This window comes from Papio anubis, chromosome 5 (genome assembly GCF_008728515.1).
Source record: "Papio anubis isolate 15944 chromosome 5, Panubis1.0, whole genome shotgun sequence".
NCBI classification, from domain to species: domain Eukaryota; kingdom Metazoa; phylum Chordata; class Mammalia; order Primates; family Cercopithecidae; genus Papio; species Papio anubis.
In genome coordinates this window covers 48,194,991-48,212,090 of record NC_044980.1, presented here as the reverse complement: position 1 = coordinate 48,212,090, position 17,100 = coordinate 48,194,991, and the positions used below count along the sequence as shown (strand labels likewise).

The following is a 17,100-nucleotide window of genomic DNA, read 5'->3' as shown; positions in this document are numbered from 1 at the left end:
AAAAATAACCCTGAAGGCAGAACCATAGCAGTGTGTAGTAGAAAATTCTTACCAATTTTTCATCAACTGTTATGAGTTGTGTGTCTTGAGTCTGGTCCTGTGCCAATCTCCATGTGGAAGTGCTCAATGACCTGCAGTGCAAGACTTTAAGTTAAGAAAGGATCCAGGCAATGAGAGGAGAGACAGACAAATCTTACATAAACAAGCTACTTTAACAATATCTGTCTTATTTAAAAAAAAAAAAAAAAAAAAAGGAAAGGAAAGAAAGAGAAGAGGGCACAAAAGTCCTTTTTCTCTGCAATTAGTTCTGTCTGCTGAGTTTTTGGCAGACTCACTTGACAGTTCACAACAGGCTGCGCTTTATGTCAGTCTTCAGGCTCTCTGTCACAGAAAGGCCACCAGTGACAACTACTGTACTGCTGTCTATGAGTGTACAGTGGCTGATTTGTCACGACCAGCCAGAAACATGCAAAGCTATACCAATTGTTCTGGAACACTGATTCTTAAATGGATGGCATCAGAAATGAAAAGAAAAAAATCCCAATCATAATAAAAAGTTTCTTCACTCTAATTTCACACCAAAAGTACTTTACATGGGAATGATTTGTATAATTATTTTAACTAATGTTATTAGTTTAGTTCTGTAGCCCATTCACAAAATGGGAGAAATAAAATTGGTTAAAATGAAAATATTAGGTTGGAAGTAAAATGGACAGAGAATCTAGCCCCTTTACATTAGCATTTTCCCACTGTCACTCCAATTACTTAACATTAACGGACATTTCATGTACACATTGTTGTTTATATTACTGAATGTCATACCTATCCCTGACTGTGCTGTGGCATTTTAGCATCTTAAAGAGTTTTCCAAACTATTAGGCTATCTGATATAGATTACTCTTGCAAAAAAGTAAGTATATACAACTATGGCTCAAATTTCCACCCCAAATATATGGATTTGGTACTTTCTTTTTTTTAATACAATATATTCACTATCATAGTTTTAATGCAACATAATAACCAATAATTGACAAAAATAATTGACACAAATAGTTGAACTTTTTGTGCTATAAGTTCAACTTTTGATAATGTGTACACAGTCATATAGAAAACCTTCTTAGTTATAATTTAAAGATAACATAATACAAGAGGCTTTACTGCTTTATGAATCTACTTTAAAATGTGTCAATTATTTCCCAAATTTAAGGTATTTTGTAATTCTTTATCATTGTAAATGCCCCACTCAGAAATACACCTACACAAAATGTATTAACATGGAAATAACTTTAGATGATTTACACAAAGTTAAAATATATGTCCTGGTAGTTGTATTAAAGTATAATTAAGCACCTCTTAATATCTATTTTATTTTGGGAATCATTAAGGTCAATAACATGGCAATAAAAAATTTAAATACTTTAAAATCCACATATTACAAGAAAAACACTGGGTAATGATAAGAGAACTCATGAGAACCTGAAATATCAGAAAATGTCATCACAGTTTCTAAATACAGTAAGGAGTTCCCCCTCATCCTTGCAGGATACATTTTAAGACGCCCAGTGGATGCCTAAAACTGTTGATAGAACTGAACCCTACATATACTGTTTTTTAAATACATACGCACCTATGATAAAGCTTAATTTACAAATCAGGCAATAAGAAATTAACAATAACTAATAATAAAACAGATCAATTAAGTAAAATAAAGATTACTTGAAAACAAGCACTGCAATACTGAGACAGTCAGTCTTATCACCAAGATGGCTACTAAGTTTCGACTAACACAGGCAGGTATCCTATACAACCTGGATAAACTAGATAAAGGGATGATTCACATCCTGGGTGAGACAGAGTTGGATGGCATGAGATTTCATCACACTACTCAGAATGGAGCAAATATTAAATTCATGAATTGTTTTGGGAATTTTCCACTGCATATTTTTGGACCACAGTTGACCGTGGGTAACTAAAACCGTGAAAAGCTACACTATATTTTCTCAAATGAAGCCACTTGTTAGATGAAAACAGTACAAATTATTAGGTAGATTAAAACTCTATACCCATTTTGTGCAATTTTTTACTGCAAAGGGGATTTAACTTACAACAATTATGTCATAATTGTTTAAGAAAATCTTAGTATATATTAGTTGTAATCCAAAGTAAAGTTCTTAATTTATAAAACCATATTTTACTTTACTTTAAGGATAGGTATACTTTAATAATTTTATATTAAAATACATACATAATTTACTTTAAGGATAGGTATACTTTAATAATTTTAGGTTAACCTCCAACTTACTGTAATAATACAGTTATATAACATCTTTTATAAACATGTGAAATTATTATAAACAAATGAACTGATAAAAATTTATATCAAGCTGTATGTAAAAGACAAGACAATAAAAAGGGCAAAAATGTTAAGTAAAACAATCCTACCATAAAGTTAAAACTCACAATAAAAATCTGTGGTAAAAAAAATTTTTTAAGATAGGTTAGACTGCAAAGAGGGATTTTAATTTTTATTTAAAATATATGTATATATTTCAGAAAAATCTGCCTAAGTTAAAATGTATATATAATGTGTGCTTGTGTAAGTTGTATCATGTGATAAGTAACTACCCTCTAAGCAGAAAACAATTATTAAAAGACTCAAATATCAGATGTGGAGAAAAGTTTTTCTCCAATTCCGGACAGTTAAGGTAGCAACGAAGGTCCAGAGTCAACTATGAACACAGCATTTGATAAATTATACCTACCGGGCTTGGCACAGTGACTCACACCTGTAATCCCAGCACTTTGGGAGGCTGAGGTGGGTGGATTGATCACCTGAGGTCAGGAATTCGAGACCAACCTGGCCAACATGGCAAAATCCCATCTCTACTAAAACTACAAAAATTAGCTGGGCTTGGTGGGGCATGCCTGTAGTCCCAGCTACTCAGGAGGCTGAGGCAGGAGAATCACTTGAACATGGGAGGCAGAGGTTGCAGTGAGCCGAGATTGCACCACTGCACTCCAGCCTGGGCAGCAAAGTCAGACTCTGTCTCAAAAAATAAATAAATAAATAAAAAATAAAAAAACGCCGGGCGCGGCGGCTCATGCCTATAATCCCAGCACTTTGGGAGGCCGAGGTGGGCGGATCACCTGAGGTCGGGAGTTGGAGACCAACCTGACCAACATGGAGAAACCCAGTCTCCACTAAAAACACAAAATTAGCCAGGTATGGTGGTGCATGCCTGTAATCCCAGCTACTCAGGAGGCTGAGATAGGAGAATCACTTGAACCCGGGAGGCGGAGGTTGCGGTGAGCCAAGATCGTGCCATTGCACTCCAGCCTGGGCAACAAAGAGAGAAACTCCGTCTCAAAAAATAATAAATAAATAAATAAATAAATAAATAAATAAATAAAAATTATACCTACAAAGTATAATCTATAGTAAATTTTAGACTATGTATGAATTACATAGTAAATATCTGTTTGTTGATTAGCCTGTAAGGAATGTCACATCAGTGAAATGGTAGATGGAAAGAAAATATTAAGAGTACAAAAACCTTGCTAAGAAAAAAAGATACAAGGCCTACAAAGTATAAAGGAAAAAAATGACAGAAGCTATTACATAAAACCAAAAACATCAAAACTAAACATACAGTAAGTGAAGTGTAAGACAGACAAGAAGAAAATAATACAAAATAGAATAGTAAGGAATCAACATCTAAAAGAGGTAAAAGAACTACAAATAAGTAGAAATAAGTAGGGGGTCATTTCTAAATTTTAAAAGATGAACTCGAACAGCAACAAAACAACCCAATTAGAAATGGGGAAAAGACCTAAATAAACATTTATCCAAAAAAGATATACAAATGGCTAATAAGCACATGAAACGATGCTCAACAGAACTAATTAGAGAAATGCAAATCAAAACACAATGAGATAGCATTTTACTCCCTTTTACAACATTTTAGTATATAAAAAAACAGAAAATAAGTATTAACAGAAATGTATAGAAATTGGTACCCTTATGGGAATATAAAATGGTACTACTACTATGGAAAATGGTATGGCAGTTTCTCAAAAAATAAAACAGAATTATCCTATAATCCAACAATTCCATTACTGAGTATACACCTAAAAGAACTAAAAGTGGAGACTCGAATAAACATTTGCACACCAATGTTTATAGCAGCATTTTTCAGAATAGCCAAAAGCAAAAATATCCAAAATATTAATAATCAGATTTTACTGGTCAATGTACCAAATAGTAGTAAGTGTTCATGTAGAAACAATGACTAATGTGTAATCATTAGAAAATAAATGGTAATTTTACTTACTCTGCTGTTTAATACTCATTTTTGACAAACTTAAAAACATTGTTTGCCTCATGGGTTTGCCTTTATTTTTGTCCATCTATTTGTTTTGTTAATTTGCCCATTCAATTTCCAGGTTTGTAAAGTATCATTCTTAATTCTCAGCCCAAAGGATAAACTCTGAGGGTTGTGATTGTGATTATCAATTACCATTACTAGTCAAGGTAATTATAAGCGTACAAGCCATTTATTGTTTTTCTGAATAAGTTTCCTGAAAAAGAGATAGCTTGAAAATGAAAATCAATAACCCTTATTTCTAATCCTGGTTTTTATCAATAAATCTTATTTCTAACTCTGGTTAAGTAAAACAATTTGGTGAGATTTTTGTCTTTTTTATTGTGTTGTCTTTTACATACAGCTTGATAACAATATGAAATAAATTTTTATCAGTGTATTTGTTTATAATAAATAGCTCAAATGTTTACAAAAGATGTTTTGCTGTAGATGAGAAAATCTCAACTCCTCTGCTGTTATATTTTATTTTTTGAAAACATAAAATGAGGAACTTCTTGCTCTAAAGTTTCTTCTAGTGATGGCAGTGTATTTGATTCTAGTAAGTGGAATTGACAATAGTTCTACTTTGTTTTAATAATCCCCTATAGAAATGCTATGCAAGAATCACCCAACTCACATAATAATCTGTTTTTCTTTAAAAAATCTTTCAAAATCACATACATCCACCACATTTTCTTTCTTTCTTCATCCATCAATGAACATTTGGGTTATTTTGCTACAAACATTCGTGTGCGAGTTTCTGTGTGGACATTAACTTTGCCACTCGTTTGGGTAAATACGCAGGAGCGCAACTGCTGATCATATGTTAAGACTATGTTTTAGCTTTATAGGAAACTGCCAGACTGTCTTCCAAAGTGCTGTACCATTTTGCACTGTCACCAACAATAAATGAGACTTGTTCTCTTCATCCTTGCCAGCATTTCGTGTGGTATTTTGGATTGCAGGCATTCTAACAGGTGTGTAGTACTATTTCATTGTTGTTTTAATTTGTAATTCCCAAATGACATATGATGTTGAACACATTTTCATATGCTTATGTGTCATCTGTATATCTTCTTTGGTGAGGTGTCTGCTTAGATCTTTTGCCCACTTTTTAATTGGGTTGTTTGTTTTCTTATTGAATTTTAAGAATTATTTGTTACTGTAGACACAGCTCTTCATGAGATAGGTGTTTTGCAAATATATCCTCCTAGTCTGTGGCTTGTCCTTTCATTCTCTTAGAGGAGTATCTTTCACAGAGCAGAAGCCTTTAATCTTAATGAAGCCTAACTGACACATTTTTCATTCATGGATGATGCTTAGTGTCTTCCTATCCATGTATCTTTTAGGATCTTCTTTGATAATCCTTTGTCAGAGTTTTCTAATTTTCTTCATATAGATCTTGTAAATGTTGTTTTTAACACTTCAAAATACACTTTTCAAAAAGTCTTAAACAGTGAAAAGGTTTTTTTAAAATTACACCGAAAAACAGTATCTGAACAACACTACTGACCCAACGTACTAACACTATGTCCCTTTTGAAACAACCTATCAACTAAGAATAATTCAGTAAAATTCCCATATCCCTTGTAGCAGTTTAAAACTGTGACTACAAATTTCTTTGACACTCCTCCCTCCCATTAAGAGCTGAAGTCTGTATCCCCTTCTCCTAGAATCTGAGCTCTGTGATTCCTTGATCAATATAAGAAAGTTAAACGGAGGTTATGTGTGTTTCCAGCATCAGACCTTCAGAAACTAGCAGTTTTCACTCCCTGCCTCTTAGAATATCGTTTCTTAGGATGTTTCGCTTTTGGAACCCAGCCACCAAGTTGTAAAGAAGACCAAGCTGTCCCACAGAGAGGTATATGTGAAGAGGAATAGCACTTTGCCGACCATGTGGGTGAGGTATGTTGGACATGAAACCTCTAGTGGAAGTTGAGTTATCCCAGCACACACCACATGGAGCAGACCAACTTCCCTGCCAAAACCTGCCCAAATTGTACATTTGCGAGCAAAACAGTAGACTATTGTTGTTTTAAGCAACTGATGATTGGGACAGTTTGTGTCCAGCTATAGATTTAAAAACATCCCTATAAATAACTGAATATGATTTTATAAACATTAAAATTGAACCAGTAATTTCAAAAGACCAGAAATGTGTTGAACTTTTAGATAAAAGTCCTAATCCTATAAAAACCATTATGGAGTCAATCTTTAGCCTTTTGATTAGAACTAATTATGTTGGTTGTCAATTTATTACAAATTAAATTAACTCTGATTCACATTATATCATAAAGTATTTCCATGCTAAGTCATAAGGAAATATTACTGAGAGTTCTAATTGAAATAAAATATATACATATTCTCCACGGCACAATAATTAAATGTGTGGATATTAAACCTTTGAAAACTTTCAAGCTAATAATCTTGAAGCTTTTCAATTACCTTGAATCAATAAAGAAAATTTAAACTGTCTTCAGCATACTGTATTCATTAGATAGAAAAAAGAGAGAACCAATTGTTAATGGGAAAATTAAAGATGAAAGGTCAAGGGACCACTTTATTTTATTATTTACTTTTTGACACAGGATACGGCTTTATCACCTAGACTGGAGTACAGTGGCAAAACCATGGCTCACTGCAACCACGACATCCTTGGCTCAAGTGATCCTCCCACCTCAGTCTCCTGAGGAGCTGGAACTAGAGGCACACACCATCCCACTTGGCTAATTTTTTGGATTTTTTTGTAGGGATATGGTTTCACCATGTTGCCTAGGCTGGTCTTGAACTCTTGAGCTCAAGCAATCCTCCTGCCTTGGCCTCCCAAAGCGCTAGGATTACAGATGTGAGACACTGAGCCCAGCCTAAGGGACCTTTTTAACATTCTGGAAAGACTGAGTAAAAGAAAAGAAAAAAAGTAAAAGAAAAGAACCCACAAATGCTTTGTTTAAATTAGAGAAAACAATACTGAAGAAAATGTATTTAAAATCTCTTTAGAACACCACAAATTTTTATTCTCACTTAAATTTTTTGCAATAATTTCTAATCTTCATCTACAGTACTGAATATTATCTTAAAATGTTCAGCTGATCAAATCAGTAAAAAGTAAGCATCTCCTGCTCATAGAGGAGGAAAAAGTAAGGATCCTTTTTCTTATTCTTCGGAACCGCCAGGTAGAACTATGGTAGGAACTAACAGCAGTTGTGTGTCTGGACACAGTCAAGCCCAAAACTGAAACTAATCCTTTGAGAGTCATCCAACAGATTAAAGAAAGATTTGTGCAAGAGAGATAAGGGTAATTATGTTCACATAACAGACTCTGAAATGGAATTGAGGAGTAATAAGTAGGAGAATGTGGGCAAGATACTGGAAGATCATAACAAAGAAACTGGAGGGTGTGACAGAAAATGTAATGTAAAGGAGAAAGAAATGTATCTACATTTATAGCAACGGGTTATCAAAATAAACATACATGAGTTAAAAATAAGAATAAGAAATAAACATGTCATGGTGATGACAGTAATTATATTACAAAACACAATGAACATATGAAATGTTCACATGTAAGCAGGTCAAATCATTGAGCTACCTTGGCCACAAAAGAATATGTCTACTGGCTTGGAATGCCTTAATGGAAGAAACTGTGTTGCTGTCCTTTGACATGTCTTATTAATAACTGGAAGCAATTCACCACAAATATGTCAATTATTAACTTATAAATTAAATACAATAGTAACACAAATCCTAATAGAATCTGTATAAAATTAGATGATTCTCATGGGGAAGAAAAAATTCATAAAAAATAACTAAGGAAATTTGAAAAATAATAAAGTAAGATTTCCTCGCCAGATAACAGACTACTGTAATTAAAATATCATTGTATATGCCCAGGCACAGACATATACATCAAACAAATAGTACAGATCAGAGTACAAAAACAGACTATGTAGATCTATAGATTTATTACATAATAAAAATACAATTTTAAATCAGTGGTGAAAGGGTGGACTATTCAATAAATAACATTGAGACAACTGGCCATCCTTTCATGGAAGCATAATGTCTGAATCCCTTTCTAAAAGAATTACATCATATACTGAAGAATTCCAGATGGATTTAAAAATCTACGCACATACACACACACACACACACACACACATAAAATGCAATGTGTGTGTAGCTGTGTGTAAAAAATACTGGGATAATATATAAAAGAGGTTTGTTTTAATAACTTTTGAGTGGTTAAAGTCTTCCAAATTAAGGCAAAATATCCACAAACTAGGAATGAAAAATAATTTCTGATCAACAAATTCATATAAAGGAAAAATCAGAGTTAATAAGTAAAACATATAGTAAAGGACCAATCTATAGGATACATAAAAAATGCTTACAAAGCAAAAGCAAAATCATTCCAAAAAGGGAGAAGGAATGCAGATGATATGAGCACAATAGATATTAATATTAATATCAATAATCACTTTAAATGCGAATAGTCAAAATACACCAATTGAAAGAGAGTTATCAGAGTAGATTTAAAAAAATAAGACACAACTACATGTTACTGAAAAGAAACTCATTTTTAATTATAAAGACACAGATTAAAAGTAAAGGGATGGAAAAAGACATAGCATGTTTTAACACTAGTCAAATCTTGCTTCAATAGCTATATTAATCTCAGACAAAGGGGACTCCAGAATAAGAAAAATTAACAGGGATGAAGAAGGCATACATAGTGATAAAGGGATCAGTTCTCCAACAAGACATAACAATAGTTAGTGTGTATGTACCTAACAAGAAAATGTCAAAATATGCTATGCAAACACTGATGAAACTACAAGGAGAAATGCATTATTATTGTTGGACACTTCAACATTCTTCGAATAATAATTGACAGAGCCAGTAGGCAGAGTATCAGTAAGAATATGGTTGAACTAAACAGCACAATCAATTAACTGGATATAATTGGCATCTGTCAACTGCTTCATCTAACAATGGCAAAAGACTCATTCTTCTCAAACTCAAGTGAAACATTCGCCAAGATGGGCCACATTCTGGGACATAAAACATACCTTAACTAATTTAAAAGAATAGAAACCACACAATGCAAGCTCTCAGTCAGCAATGGAATTAAACTAGAAATCAGTAACAGAAAACTAGAAAATCTCCAATTACTTGGAGATCAAACAATACACTTCTAAATAATTCATGGGTCAAAAAAGTCTCAAGAAAAATTTTAAAATATTTTGAACTAAATGAAAATGAAAATACAATGTTCAAAATTTGTGGGATGCACCAAAAACAGTGCTTAGAGAAAAACTTATAGCTCTGAATGCATATATTAGAAAAGAAGAAAGGTCTAACTAAATAAAATAATCTAAGCTTCCACCATAGGAAACTAGAAAAAAAAAAAAAAAAGGGGGGGGGGCAATATAAACCTAAGGCAAGAAGAAGACAAAAAAATTACAGTAAACATCAATGAAATTGTAAATAGGAAATTGGTAAAGAAAAATAAACAAAACCAAAAGCTGTTCTTTGAAAAGAGCATTAAAACTGATAAATCCTTAGTCAGGCTAACAAAAAAGAGAAAGAGAGAGACAGATGAGAGAGAGAGAGAGAGAGACAAAGCCCTAATATATAAAATGAAACAGGTGTCATCGCTACTGAGACCATGGACGTTAAAAAAATAGGGAAATATTATGAACAACTCTATACCCACAAATTTGATAACTTAAATGAAATGGGCTAATTATTTGACAAACAGGAATTACTAAAAATCTTCCAAGGAGCAATAATCTGGACAGGCCTATATCTATTAAAGATATTGAATCAATAACCTTCCAAAAAAAGAAAGCATAACATCCAGACGGTTTCCTGGTGAATTCCACCAAACATTTAAGGAAGAAATGACACTAAATCTCTACAATCTCTTCTAGGAAATAGAAGAATGTAGTAACTCATTCTATGGGACAAGCATTACCCAAACATCAAAACTAGATAAAGGCATTACAGGAAAGGAAAACTACAGACTAATTCTCTTATAAATATACATGCAAAAATCCTTAACAGATATTAGCACGGAATTCAACAATGCATAAAAAGATTTATATACTATGACCACGCAGGATTTATTCCAGGTATGATTCTAAAATTCATATGGAAAGACAAAAGACTCAAAATAGGCAACACAATACTGAAGAATGAAGTCAGAAAACTGTTATTACCTGACTTTAAGGCTTACTACACACTGCACAGTTATAGTAATCAAGACTGTGGTATTAGCTATAGAATAAATAGATGAATGGAACAGAAACAGACTATTCGAATATAGTCAACTGATCTCTGAGAAAGAAACAAGGGCAATCCGATAATGGCAGTCTCTTCAATAAATGATGCTGGAACAACCAGACATCCACATGCAAAAACTTAATCTACACAGTGACATTATACCTTTCACAGAAATTAACTGAAAATGGCTCATGCACCTAAATGTAGGAAGCAAAACGATCAACTTCTCAAAGATAACGTAAGAGAAAATCTAGGTGACCTTGGGTTACCTAGATTACAAAGGCAAAAACATGATCCATGAAAAATAAATGAGTAAGTTGGACTTCATTAAAATTAACAGCTTTGGCTCTGTGAAAGATACTATTAATACTAAAAGAATGAAAAGACAAGTCATATGCTAGGAGAAAATATCCACAAAACATATATCTGATAAAGAACTTGTATCTACAATAAACAATGAACTCTTAAAACTCAACAATGCCGGGTGCAGTGGCTCACGCCTGTAATCCCAGCATTTTGGGAGGCTGAGACGGACAGACCACTTGAGGTCAGGAGTTCAAGACCAGCCTGGCCAACATGATGAAACCTGCCCCTCCCTGCTCCTCTCTACTAAAAATACAAAAAATTAGCTGGGCATGGTGGCACATGCCTGTAATTCCAGCTACTGGAGAGGCTGTGGCAGGAGAATCACCTGAACCTGGGAGGCAGAGGTTGCAGTGAGCCAAGATTGCGCCACAATGCACTCCACTGGGCAACAGAGCGAAATCCCATCTCAAAACAACAACAACAACAATAAAACTCATCAATAAGAAAACAAACAACCTTGCCAACTGAAAAGTGGGTAAAAGATCTAAACACACACCTCACCAAAGAAGATATACAGATGATAAATAAGCATATGAAAAAGTGCTCAATATCATATATCATTGGGAAATTATAAATAATAAGACAGCACTACACACCTATTAGAACGGCTAAAATCCAAAATACCACACCAAATGCTAGAAAGGATGAAGAGAACAGAAGTCTCATTCACTGCTGGTGAGAATGTGAAATGGTACGGCCAATTTGGAAGACAGTCTGGCAGTTTTCTACAAAACTAAAACATAGTTTTAACATATGATCAGCAACTGTGCTCCTAGGTATTTACCCAAAAGAGCTGAAATCACAAGTCCAAATGAAAACATGCAAAAGAATGCAAGGGAAATGAAAAAGAAAATCATAAGATACCACTTCATGTTCATTAAGGTAGCTATTATCACTCCCCAAAAAACAAAAAACCAAGCAAATAAAAAGTAGCAAGTACTGGCAAGGATGTGAAGAAAATGGAACACTTGCTCACTGCTGGTGGGAATGCCATTATAGAAAATGGTAGGGTGACTCCTCAAAATATTTAAAATAAAATCATCATATAAACCAGCAGCTTCACTTTGGGATTTATATTCAGACAAACTAAAGCAGGGACTAGAACAGATATCTGTACACTCATGATTATAGCAGCATTATTCACGGCAGCCAGAAGACAGAAGCAACCCTACTGTCCATTGGCAGATGAATGTGTAAACAAAATGTGGTATATACATACGATTGAATATTATTTTGCCTTAAATGGAAGCAGATTATGATATATGCTACACCATGGATGAACCATGAAGACATTGTGATAAGTGAAATAAGCCAATCACAAAAGAATAGTATAAGATTCTATTTATATGGGGTATGTGAAGTAGTCAAACTCATAGAAATAGAAGGTAAAATAGTGGTCGCCAAGGGCTTATGGGAGAGAAGAATAGAGAATTACTGTTTACTGGGTACGGACTTTAGTTTTAGAAGATGAAAAAGTTCTGGAGATATCTGATAGTAATGGTTGCACAACAATGTGAATGTACTTAATGCCAATTAATTATACTCAAAAATACTTAAAATAGTAAATTTCATAGTATGTATAAACCATCACACTATTTTAAAAAGAGCATGCCTTGTGAAGAAACAGACAAACCCTGGTTTACAACACCAATAAAGACACATACGCAAAAGTTTGTCAAAGATGAAGATTCACAACTGCCTAGAGACAGCCTCTTCACATATGTACATAAAAATACTACGTTTGAATCTATTAATCACTCATCTCCTTGGAAAATTACAGAAGTCCAGAATAAAGCTGTTGAACTTCAATATGATTATTCATTTGTACTGCCTCATGGAACAAATTTTCCCAAATTATATATACTTTTTAAAAACTACTAGTGCTTATCTATGTAATACAAAATATGTGAGTTTTTGTTACATGTCCTACCAATTACTAACCTCTTGATTTTTTAGACTTTGCATAGTATCATTATTCAACACGTTTTACATAAAAATAGTTGATAATTATGAATCTTTATTAATAGATTTATGTTATAAGCAAGCACATAAGAGCAAATCTTAAATATACTTATGAAAATGTAACAGACAAAACACAAGGAAAAGGATTTCCAATTAACCAGTTTACTCCTCTACTGGACATTTTTGGCTAAACTGTCTAGTTCACCTTTCAGCAACAAGATCCTTAATTCAATCAAAACAGGATTACTTCAAAGCTACTTGGCATATTTTTTTTAAAAAATCATTCCACCAATCAATCATGCGTAATTCTGTATATTCCTCAAAAGGCTTGTTAGTCATTCCAGCTGGGCACCCATATTCCAGTTGTTCTCTGTATTAGTCAGGGTTCTCTAGAGGGACAGAACAGGATATATATATACACATATATATATGTAAAGGGGAGTTTATTTTACATATATACATATATATATGTAAAGGGAAGTTTATTATTAACTCACATTATCACAAGGTCCCACAATAAGCCATCTGCAAGCTGAGAGCAAGGAAAGCCAGCCCAAGTCTCAAAACTGAAGAACTTGGAGTCCGATGTTTAAGGGCAGGAAGCATCCAGCACTGAAGAAAGATGTATGGCTGGGAGGCTAGGCCAGTCTAGTCTTTCCATGTTTTCCAGCCTGCTTTATAGTCTAGCCACACTGGCAGCTGATCATACCCAGATTATGGGTCTGCCTTTCCCAGCCCACTGACTCAAATGTTAATCTTCTTTGGCAACACCCTCACAGACACACCCAGGATACGCTGCATCCTTCAATACAATCAAGTTGACACTCAGTATTAACAATCACATTCTCCTTCTAATCATATTTTGAGACTACACTCCCATAGACACTTCTTGGTTAGGTACAGGAAAGTAACTTACTTAAATTAGTGAAATACGAGGGGAAATGACATTATCCAGCAGTAGCTTTAGAAGTCAATGTGTAACTGCCTCTTTGCCTACATCCCAGTAACCAACAGTGGTTAGTCTGAGTTCCCAAGTGAGGATACACGGAGTAGCATTCCTGACTGTCTCACAAGGGAAATGCAGCATGAACAAGAAATAGATATCTGTTATTTTAAGCTACAGGTATTTTGGGGTTTAGTATCCTGACTGATACAGCTTGATAAGCAATTCTCTATTCAAGTACTTCTCTAGGGACTACCACATGAGAATTTAAGTTGTACGATGTCTGTTTTACACTGAGGTTGGGAGTGTTACAGCTTGAGAGTTTACTATTTTCAAATGAATCAAGATGTTGCTTTTAAAAACCTACATTTTGGTCTTTAAGGGCAGAATAATTTATTTCCTTACGCTTTTGAAGGTCAGAAGGTGTCAAAAAGCCATTAGATGATCTGCTTCACAACTGCTCTAATGCTACTGTGTCATCTTGGACAGATCACCTCCTAATTTTTTTTTTTTTTTTAAAGATGGCTATGCGTTTTCTCTTCACTTTGATGTATTCCAACTTGTCACTTTTTGCTTCAGTTTAGGATTCTTTTGGTCTAAAACTTCTCTGTATCAGCCCTAAGACCACTGAGATTACGTTTGTGTAAAAAATATATTAAAAATAAAATAAAAAGTGAATTGAAAAAGAAAATATGGTGAAAATATAAGGCATGACATTTCATTGCTTGGCAATATTACATCAAAGGGAAAGCTAGCTGGTATAAGTTGAATACTTCAATTCAAAAATACAGTGCCTAAGAGTGGTATACTTGCGAACAAGATTGACATACAGTTTTTTAAAAGACTGTTCACATCATTAAGAATAATGAATACATGCAGAAGAAAACAAAAATCATCAGCATTCATATATTTTTCACTTCATGACACAAACTGGAAAACAGTCATGTACTAACTTCAGAGTTAGACTCATGAGAAAATTCTAGATCTGCCACTTAAGAGCAATATGATCTTAAACAAATTATTTCACAACTCTGCACTTCAATTTCCTCATCTGCAGAAATAAGGATAATAATACTGCAAAGAAATACTGGTAGAATTAAATAACTAGTTAAGTAATTGGCATGAAGTAGCTGGTGTGCGGAGAAACAAATGCTCACTTCTTTCCCTCTAGTCACAAGCAGGACCAATTAACAGGAAGGCAAGAGAGGAAAGAGAACCCCACTGAAGGCTCAGATGATTGTTAACATTCTTGAGTGGTAAAGGATTTTTAAATAAGGATATGTATAATATTTTTTAGACATAATGCCACTGCACACTTAACAGTCTTAGAGTGTGGTGGAAAAATAACTTTTATCACTGGGAAAACAAAAAATTTGTGTGACTCACTTTACCAAGGTATTTGCACAATATAGTGGTGGTCTGGAACCAAACCTGCAGTATCTCCAAAGTATGCCTGTTCAACAATCACTTATTAATAATTGGCCTCTCTGCCTCTAGTCTTCTCTTCCTCAAAGGCACCTTCAACCTAAACAAGCAATTATACTCAATTATGCGACTCTTTTGGTTGAAATCCTTCATTGACTGAGTGGTAATTTACCTTAAAAAATTGAAGTATTGCCAGGCATGTTGTCACGCCTGTAATCCCAGTTCTTTGGGAGACCGAGGCCGGTGGATCCCCTGAGCCCAAGAGTTCAAGACCAGCCTGGGGAACATGGCAAAATCCCATCTCTACCAAAAAAACACAAAAATTAGCTGGGCGTGGTGGCACATGCCTGTGGTCCCAGCTACCTGGGAGTATCACATGAGCCTAGAAGGCAGAAGTTGCAGTGAGCCATGATCGCACCCCATGCTCCAGCCTGTGAGACACAGCGAGACACCATCTCAAAAAAAAAAAAAAGTATTTAGGGATGGAATACCATGGTATTTACAATTGACTTTCAGATGGCTTAGATCAATATATGTGTTTGTCTGTTGCTCATCTATACACAGATACTCATATATATGCATTTTGCTCATTTATATACATATATATGCAAAATCAGCAAAATACTAACCTACTAACCATGTTAAATCTAGGTGGTAGGTTTATACATTCACTGTACTCCACTCTTCTGCATGTGTGAAAATTTTAATGGAAAGTTAAAAAATTGAAAGCAAAATGAAAATTATGATTAGTATGCCTCCTCTGTGGAAAAATATATTTTCTTAAATATGCATAAATGGACTCTAAGCATAAGAAACTAATAATGATTTTTTGGGAGTGGGGTAAGCAGTGGTAAACGAGCAGATGGGACAGAGAAGGAGACCCTCAGAATTTATTTTATATATATATAAAACTCGGCCGGGCGCGATCGCTCACGCCTGTAATCCCAGCACTTTGGGAGGCCCAGGCAGGCAGATCACTTGAGGTAAGAAGTTCGAAACCAGACTGGTCAACATGGTGAAACCCCATCTCTACTAAAAATATAAAAATTAGCCGGGCATGGCGGCACATGCCTGTAATCCCAGTTACTCGGGAGGCTGAAGCAGAAGAATCACCTGAACCCGGGAAGTGGAAGTTGCAGTGAGCCGGTACTGTGCCACTGCACTCCTGCCTCGGTGATGGAGTACAACTCTGTCTCAAAAAAATAGAAGAAACAAACACACACACAAAAAACTCTGTGACTGTATTATTCAAGATATTACACTGAAGAGTAATGTTGACTATATTTTTGCTTATGACATGATTATGGTGAGGATTAAATCAGATAATGTACATTAAAACCTTAGTAAGTGCTTGGCACTTGGTCAAGGTTCAATGAATATAGTCCAGCTGTTGAAGTAAGAAAAATAATCTTCAGTACTAACAGTACAAGTTAATTTTAATCAAACCATAGAGATGGCCAGTCATACTCTCTAGAAGTGGCTATTTGTGAACATGAACTTCAAACAGCATTATCAAAATGTAGATCAATGGGCTTTTCTGACTGGCATAAATCAACACTGAAATTATTTTCCTTTAATGAAATGAGTAGTATTTGAAATATATGGTTGGCTAGAAAACCTGCTTGGGCACCACTAGACAAGCCTGTACGATTTAGCAGGCTCAGCAGCCCAGACTTTTAGAGTAACACACACTGTTAGAGCTCCATTTGGACCTAGGATTTACTACTTGGTGGAAGATACTGTTGCCTGACCTGACTA

General features: G+C 34.5%; 1 protein-coding gene across 1 annotated transcript in view; it reads right to left on the bottom strand.

The window, feature by feature from the left end:
- The window catches only part of NDUFS4 (NADH:ubiquinone oxidoreductase subunit S4), a 116,887-nt gene that overhangs the window by 74,706 nt on the left and 25,081 nt on the right, over positions 1-17,100 (bottom strand). Inside the window, exon 2 of the mRNA XM_003899664.4 lies at positions 53-131. Coding sequence (XP_003899713.1) covers positions 53-131 — 79 coding nt within the window. The remainder of the gene's footprint in view (positions 1-52; positions 132-17,100) is intronic.